Below are 8,853 nucleotides of genomic sequence, written 5' to 3'. Positions count from 1 at the left end.
TAACGGGACCTGCAGATGCTGGAGAATCCAAGATAATAACGTTTGGCGCTGGATGAACACAGCAGGCCAAGCAGCATCCTAGGAGCACAAAAGCTGACGTTTCGGGCCTAGGCCCGTCATCAGAAAAGGGGAATGAGGAGCGGATTCTGAATTTCTGATGAAGGGTCTCGGCCTGAAACATCAGCTTTTGTGCTCCTGAGATGCTGCTTGGCCTGCTGTGTTCATCCAGCCCGACATTTTGTTGTCAATATTCAAGCTGCTGGATTGAGAAAGATGTCCTTGCATTTTTATAGCTCCTTTCATCATCACCTGATGACGAAATGCCTCACAGCCAATAAAGTATCTTTGAAGTAAATCACTCAGTGGCAAATCGAATGCATAAAGCTGGGCTGTACAACCAGATATCACTGAAAATGTATGCATTACTCACAACTGGCACGAGAGACACCAATGATTTCATACGTAAGTGTTTAGGTTTGTTCTGCTCTTATTTACACTCAAGGTAGTGTAGAACCAGAAAGCCTAATCTCATAAGAAAGGATTGTTCATTTAATCGAGAAATAGAAGGATTTTTCCATTTTGGAGCGTGGTAAATCTGTGGAATGCTTTGTTGCCGAGGGCTGTTAAGTCTGGGTCATTAATTGTATTAAGGCTGAAAAGACAGATTTCACTCAGTAAGGATATCATGGGCAGGAAAAGGGAATTGATGATTATCAAATCAACAATAATCTCATGGAAAGTGCATCAGATGTGATGGACCGGATGGCTTCCTTATGCTGTAATGTCTTATGGTCTGAGCCCAATGTCTGTAATTTACAAAGTGCTAGAGATCGTTGTCAAGGACGTGATAACCTGAAATATATTTGGATACTTGGAAAAGTTTAATGCATCGAAACTGAGTCAACATCATTTGTAAAAGGGAAATCACATCTTACAAGTATCTTTGGTTCTTAGAAGATACTGTAAGCAGATTTGATAAAGGGGGAATCAGTAGATGAAGTGTATTTGGATTTTTCGCATCTACTTACTGCAGGGCGACATAAAAGGTCATTATACACGATATGAGTTCACAGTCTTAGTTTATAAAGGATCGTGGACGAACAATTACTGATCTCGCAGAGGCTACAGAGACTGGCTCAAACTCCTGAAAATCTGTCACAACAAAGCACATCTTTTCAGGCTGGGAAGACATTATTCGTGGGTCTTTTTTCACATGGCAGATTCGATGACAGAGAGAAACTGACTTGTAGGCAACCTAATAGCAAATCAAAAGTCAGAAGCAGTATAATTCAGGAAAAAATATACTCGAAATAAAAGCATTCCCCCTGGTAGTCTAGTCGTTACGATTTGGCACTTTCACCACCGTGGTCAGGCTTCGATTTCTGGTCAGAGAGGCGAGTTCTACTCTGCCAGGTTTTCATAACGATAGAATTACTGACTGATTTTCAAGAGCAAGAATGAAGCTTGTGCCTCGCATTATTCAGGTTAACATAAAATAAAGAACGGCGGATGCTAGAAATCCGACATAAAACAATACAGCAATTGATAGCTAAACTCAGCAGTTCTGTTAGCATCTGTGGAGAGAAACAAAGCTAACGTTTTGGGTCCGCGGACCCTTTCAGAACCACATTAGTTATGCAATTCTACATTATAATTTTGGGCAAAATTATCACCTTTATCTGGTGAAGCAGCATGTTTATCAAAATCTGTCTCACTGATTAGCTTACATCTGTTCATTGCTACAGTTCGCAAAACAGCAAGAAACAATATGTTGTGCTGGTGACATACCCGGGCGGCTCGAGTGAGAGCTTCCCACTTTCCAGTGTACACTTCAAAGCAGTACAAATCAATGAAATAGTTATTGTTCCAACACAGATACAAGCTGTAAGTTGCAGCAGTCACATGATTTCCAGTTTCTGCTATACCCTCACTCTGTGATGACCTGAATTGTAAAGTGCATTATGTCTGATCCACAGGACATCCTGCAGTATTTGCCCATGGTGATTCAGACAGCGCTGTCTGCCCTGTGATATACACCCTGGAGAATGATGTCAATAGATCCTCCCTGTTGTAATACGTTGTTGTGCAGATGCGTCCCGGCTGTGTAAATATGAACTTTATTTGATTTCCCATATTATGTTGCTCCAGCTTTGATTCGAGCTACTGTTACAGATATGACACAGCACAGATGAAGTCTATGCAGTCCATTTGTCTGTGCTGGATTTTCAAAATGAGTATGTTTTCGGTTCGTGTCAGTCTTTTGTCTTCTCCCTGTAAGTGTGCACATTTTTACATGATTACCTAATTCCTTTTTGAGTGTCTCTTCTTCATGCTCACTAACCATTCACCGTGAAGAAAGTTTCCCTCAAGTCACTTTGCTTCTTTTGGGAACTATTTTAAATATCTGCTCTGCATTTTTCCATCCATCCACTTGAGGAAGTATTTCCTCCATTATTAAGCTGACCAGAACCCTCATGAAGTCGAAAACTTCAATCAGATCTGCTTCCCGCTTTCTCTTCTGGGAAGGGAATGGTTTTTTCAAAACTTTCCAATCTATCTTAATTGTTGACATTTCTCATAAACGACACCATTGACAAAACCTGCTCAGGGCTGCCTCCCATCACTCCATGTTGCCTGTTCCTGAAGTTTCACGCCCAAAATAAGGCAGCTGGAAGATTCATTCGTAGTCGAATGGCATGGAAGAACATCCTGAAACACTTGCATGTCTACAATGTACAAAGCCCTAACCAAGAAACTAACCCCTACGTCAATGAGCCATTGCGAGGCCTTGGGGTCCAGTCCTGAAGCAATTGAGTTTTGCTCAGCGTTAAGCACGTTCCACATAGTGACTGACGCTCAGAAAACTCGGGGCGGTGTGGGCTTCTTCGGCCGTAGGACCTGTTTCCACACTGTGGGGAATGTAATGTAATCTAATCTAATCTAACCTAACCTAGCCTAATCTAACCTTATCTAATGTAATCATGCATTGCTTTGAGAGCAAAAAGAAGCTTTTCAGTGCATCAGAACCATAGGGACTCTGTCAATTGTATCTCAGTGAGTTTTCATAATCAGCAATATCTGTCCTAATAATGTGATTAGCACTGCAGCCTAACAGCGCCAGGTACCGGGTTCGATTCCAGACTCGGGTGACTGTGTGGAGTTTGCATGTTCTCCCTGTGCCTGCGTGGGTTTCCTCCGGGTGCTCTGGTTTCCTCACATAGTCCAAAGATGTGCAGGCTAGGTGGATCGGCCATGCTAAATTGCCTGTAGTGTTCAGGGGTGTGTGGGTTATAGGGGGATGTGCCTGGGTGGGATGCTTCAAGGGGCGGTTTGGATTTGTTGGGTCAAAGGGCCTGTTTCCACACTGTAGGGAATCTAATCTAATCTCAACTAATAATGGTGAACTGTGTTTGTGTCGTGATGCTGTCTCTGACATGGTTATCCTCTTGTTCACGAATTTTAACTTTCTGGGAGGACGTTTCTGTCTGAAAAGAACGTGGTGAATAACTGCTGGTCATCCCACACAGGGAAAACACCCAGCCACTGCCAACACCACCACACCCACCACTGATATCGTGCCTAACTCCAGTCCGACAACCAGCTCCAAACCAGCCAACAGCTCCAAACCTAGTCCCAGCCCCAAGCCTTGCCGGTCATCAACATTCCCCAGACCGCCCTCTCCAAAGGACTCAAATTAATTACCCTGCGCCCACACATCAATGAGTTCCGTTCGTATTTGGATGTCGTATACTTTATCCCACTGCCTTCACTCTTGTGCCTATTTCTTTAACCGCGATTCTAACCCACCCTCCACACACTCTTTCTCCCACCTCTCAGGCACCCCATTCTCCTGGACACCACCGTCAGGCTTCCTAACCTCCCTCTTCATTTCCAACTGTTGTCGTGACATCAATCGCCTCAACCTCTCCACCCCTCACTCCAACCCCTTCACCACATAACGTGCAGCCCTCCATTCCCTCCACTCCAACCCTAATCTCACCGTCACACCTGCGGATAAAGGAAGCGTAGTTGTCATGTGGCGCACTGATCTTTATATCACCTAGGCCAGGTGTCAACTCTCTGACACCTCCGCCACCCACGCACTTGATCATGGCTCCACCCCTGACCACCAAAACATCATTCCCCAGACCGTCCATAACCTCATCACCTCAGATGAACGCACACCCACAGCCTCCAACCTCATCCTTCTCCAACCCCGCACAGCCCGTTTCTATCTCCTTCCCAAATTTCACAATTCAGACTATCCAGACGGAGGCATTATCTCTGTCTGCTCCTGCCGCACTGAGCTTAGTTCTACTTACCTTGACTCTGTTTTCTCCCCTCATCCAGCAACCCCCAACATGGACACCACCCGCGCTCTCTACCTCTTCCAAGCTTTCCAATTCCATGGCCCTCATCTTCACTATGGACATCCAATCGAGCTACACTTGTAACCCCTACACAAATAACCTACAATCCCTATGTTTCTTCCTGTCCTGGGCCCCCAAACAGCCCCCCACCACCAACACACTCATCTGCTTAACGGAACGCGTCCTTATTTTTAACAACTTCTCCTTTTTAACTCCTCCCACTTCCTACAAACTAATGGGATGCCAATTCCGCCCCCCCCCCCACCCCACCGCCCACGGTCTTAAGCTTTGCCTGCCTCTTCGTAAGATATTTGGAACAGTCCCAATTCCGCTACTACGATGGCATTATCCCTCATCTCTTCCACCGTTACATTGATGACTGTATCGGTGCTGCCTTCTGCTTCCACGAGCAACTTGAACAGTCCATGAACTTTGCTAATACCTTTCTCCTCAACCTCAAATTCACCTTGAGGTGAATATTTTTAAAAAAAAGGTCATCTAAACAAAAACAGCAGCAGAGCAGTAGAAGAACACATCTGGTTATTTCAATGAATTAAATAAACGTTAACAAAATCTAATTAATGTTCACCCCAGGGACTGAAATCAAGTATAAATGTAGGCACTCTTCACTGAGTCAGAGATGACGTTGAGAGTTTCAGAGAGAAATGCACGAAATACCAAAAGGTCTGGTGTTTGCCATTTACTATCCTGTTCTTGCTGTGATTGGAGTTCCAGGTAAATTACAGAAATTGTAAACTACGTAAATCAATAGTTAGGTGCACTAGATCTTCCCATTTTCAGGGAGAGACGAGTCACTGAGGAACAGATATCCGCCCTGTCATTAAAGGGAATATAGTTCTTCTGTAACTGATATGATGTGCTCGCTTTAACTGATATAACTTTCATTCTTGTCTTCTCTACCCTCTTGGAAAATTCAGCATTTTATCATCATGTTACTTTCAATTTACGGACAGAATCTTATGACATTCATGTGTTATTTTTCGGCATTAACATTACTATTTCGTCACTTTACTGACCCACACTTTTATTAAATGATTAATTTGTGCCTTTTAATGGCTGACTATCTTCCTGCGATCATAAGCATTTAATGAATTTAATTGTGCTATTTACTTTATTTACTGTGAGCACATACAGCAAATAGAATTCTGTTTTGTCAACACATTTTTTACTGCAAGTGAATTACCAAATTGTTATAAGTGTGCAAAATAATTTTATTGTGTCATTGACAAAAAAAGTGGAAAAATCCAGCTGGTGATAATGTTGTAAATGCAGTTCAAGATGGTGATGACGACACTTCGGATGTATTTTCTCTTTCCCATCTAAAAAAAAGTTCTGTTGTATTATTTTCGCTGTCTTTCTCGGTGATTTCAAGCGTCATTGCCGGGGTAAATATACTTTTATCCTGCAATTTACTTTCACAATGAGGGATAATTCTCACATTGGAGTTACTGTTCTTGTCCTTTTGCGGTATTGAACAGTTCCTGTCTGCAATTACTGATTGATTCTTGAAGGGATATATTCATTATAAAGCAGTTGTGTGATTTACTGCCAATGTAAGAGTTCTCTTCCATATTTAAATACTTACATTTCTCTGTCAATTTAGAGCATTGCTGGAATTAGAAATAGATTTTATTGTTAGGTGTGCTCAAGTACGGCGATGCGGAAGGACTATGACAAAGTTTACAATGTTGGCATTCACGGCAACATCTTAGGTACAAGTTATCGATGTACAAAATCATAGGTAAGGAGCAGAAAGGATACAATAAAGAAAAAGTTAAAAGTTCAGCATTAGCTATTGTCAGTATGAGGTAGTTAGTAAAAAAAAAAGCTTAAACTTTAAAATCACAGTCCTGGTTCAGCCATGAGCCAGCATTTGCTCAATGCTGGGCTTTCCCCATGGGGCTGGGTCTCTCTCCCATGCTGAGCTGGATCTCTCAGGCCCCCTGTCGCTGCGCGCCGTACCACTGCCACCCATTGCCCCTCTCCAGTCTCCCAGCCACTCCCATAGTTCCGCTGGCCGCCACAATTCTGCCCGAACACACCAACCACCTTGTGTCTGATCGGCAATATCTCTGCTCTGGGCTTCCAGCCGCGCCTGTCGTGACTATTGCCTTCACGAATGACCTCCCTCCAGCAGGTAAGTAAAGAGAATAAAACTAAAATGAAAGAAAACAAACTCAGAAAAGAAGAAAGGGCAGTGGTTGGAGCAGACAAGCTCTGAATTTGGAGCCCTATGCCAGTGTGTCAATTCTGACCTGCTATCTCTCATGAAATCTGTCCTAATCAACTCCTGACTATTTGCTGCTGCAGGATCTAAATAGACAATTACTGAATATTCTAATTACTCGAGGCAGCAGGCAATATTTCAGACTGTTATACAGTCATTCTTGTCTCTATGTTGAGTGAATCTACAATCATGTTGGCAATTCACATCTAATTTGAAATATTTTATTTCAAACGTCCAATGTGATAACGTTCATATTTTTTCTTGAAAGTGCAGTAAAAACATCATTAATGTTTTGCGTTGTAAGTGGCTCCTTCTTTGAACTAGATCTCATCATCTGTCAGTTCCCATGTTTCAGATCGACATACTAGAAATCATGTCACTGTTTGTTAAAAGTATGAATCTAACATTACAACTTTCCAAACATGTATTCTGTGAAGTTGGCGAGTCCATTCTGTTCTTGATGACTTTTTTTGACAATTGAAACATTATTTTCCCAGCAGTTGGATGGTTTAATCATCGAACTGAGTTAGGTTTCTCTGCTTATATCTTTAATTCATCTCCCAGTGAGTTTCCAGATTTATTGTCAGTTTCTGTGTGACTTACTTCCTTGAATATTTTCCGTAGAACTTTGCTGATGTAAATACCTTCCTGTCTGTCCCTTATCCAATTAGTTGCATTGTTGCCACACTAACTTGGTTGATTTTAATTTAAAGGACAATTATAAACCCCAAAGTCAATTGTCTCACATTGAAAATAATATGCACAATTGTATCTCAAATTTTACAATTTCACACTTGATCATGTCAAATGGTGAGTTACTTGAGATCAGATACAATACTTGCCCGAATTGCGAAATAAATCTCTTATTCAATTGTAGCTAACCTGGCAGTTGTTGTGATCCTGTCTCGAAGAAGATGTGGTCTTTCTGGATGTATCACTTATTACCTGGTGTCCATGGGGGTGACAGACTTCCTTGTTATGGTAACGGCTGTAATATTAAACCGGATTGCTGGTATATATTTCCCATCCAGTTTTCTCTCAATCACAGCAGTGTGCCGTTTTCGCGCTGCCTTAAATATGGCAGCCATTGACTGTTCTGCCTGGTTAACGGTCGCTTTCACCTTTGATCGTTTTATTGCCATTTCCTGTCAGCAACTGAAAATAAAATATTGCACGGAGAAGACGGCATCGTGTGTTATAGGAATCGTGACCTCACTCAGTTGTATAAAAAACATCTTTATATATTTGCAACTAGAACATAGGTACATCATTAACAACATACCTTGGTTCTGTGCCATAAAAGCAATATACTACACATCGCCTGCTTGGGTGGCATATGACTGGATTCGATCTATTTTAACCCCGTTCCTCCCATTTATTCTGATTTTACTGTTCAATGGCCTGACAGTTAGACACATTCTAGTGGCGAACAGAACCCGTCAGAAATTCCGGAACAAAAGCAATGGAGACAATAAAAGTGATCCAGAGGTGGAAAAACGAAGAAAATCGATTGTCTTGTTATTCGCCATCTCAGGCAGTTTCCTCCTTTTGTACTTGTTATTTTTTGTCAATATCCTTTACGTTCGAAGTGCAAATCTTACTTATTCAGCAGGTTCCAATGAGCAAAATTCTACCTTGTATATAGAACAGAGCGGATATATGCTTCAGTTGTTGAGCTCATGCATTAACCCATTTATTTATGCTGTGACCCAGAGAAAAATCAGACATGAGTTAAAAAATGGAGTGAAATATCCTCTCATCATAATCATTAAACTTTGTAACTTCTGATGACAGAAGTAATCTAATTCGATTATAATTTATTGGATACCATGTTTTTGTTTGTTTTTATTCTACAGCACAAGCAGATTCCTTCTGAAGGGTGGTTGCTATTATAGCTTTACTTTGTATATGAAGTTAGCAACTTAGCATGCAGGAGGCTCGAGGATAGCCTATATTTACAACAACGTGTGGAGTGCATAGAGGAAGTATTATTTCATTATTATGAATTTTCCTCTCATTTCATTCATATCATTTTTATTTCACGGAAAGTAATTGTTACTGGAAATATTAGCTTTGTTGTTTTTTGTTAGTTCCCCTTTTCATTGAGTCAAAAATCATAGAGATGGACAGAAAAAAAGGCGATGCAGCCCATTGCATTTGCATTGGTCAAAAATAAACATAACTTTTCTCATCCCAGTTTCCAATACTTGGCCCATTTCAGAGTCTCAAACAAGT

At 41.5% G+C, this 8,853-nt stretch overlaps 1 protein-coding gene across 1 annotated transcript; it reads left to right on the top strand.

The window, feature by feature from the left end:
• Positions 1-5,021: 5,021 nt before the first annotated feature.
• On the top strand, positions 5,022-8,406 carry LOC132208738 (G-protein coupled receptor 15-like). The gene is made up of 2 exons (XM_059644118.1): positions 5,022-5,105; positions 7,496-8,406. The coding sequence occupies exons 1-2, from the start codon at positions 5,036-5,038 to the stop codon at positions 8,404-8,406; spliced, it is 981 nt and encodes a 326-aa protein (XP_059500101.1). The 5' UTR covers positions 5,022-5,035.
• The last annotated feature ends 447 nt before the right edge of the window (positions 8,407-8,853 follow it).

This window comes from Stegostoma tigrinum, unplaced genomic scaffold (genome assembly GCF_030684315.1).
Source record: "Stegostoma tigrinum isolate sSteTig4 unplaced genomic scaffold, sSteTig4.hap1 scaffold_53, whole genome shotgun sequence".
In the NCBI taxonomy this organism is placed as follows: domain Eukaryota; kingdom Metazoa; phylum Chordata; class Chondrichthyes; order Orectolobiformes; family Stegostomatidae; genus Stegostoma; species Stegostoma tigrinum.
The sequence above is the reverse complement of the archived record's forward strand: the minus strand, read 5'-3'. Positions and strand labels throughout refer to the sequence as shown.

Coding starts and splice junctions, on each gene's coding strand:
- LOC132208738 (XM_059644118.1), top strand. CDS start 5,036: ATGCACGAAATACCAAAAGGTCTGGTGTTTGCCATTTACTATCCTGTT. Junction 5,106..7,495: donor TGCTGTGATTGGAGTTCCAG/GTAAATTACAGA, acceptor ATTCAATTGTAG/CTAACCTGGCAGTTGTTGTG.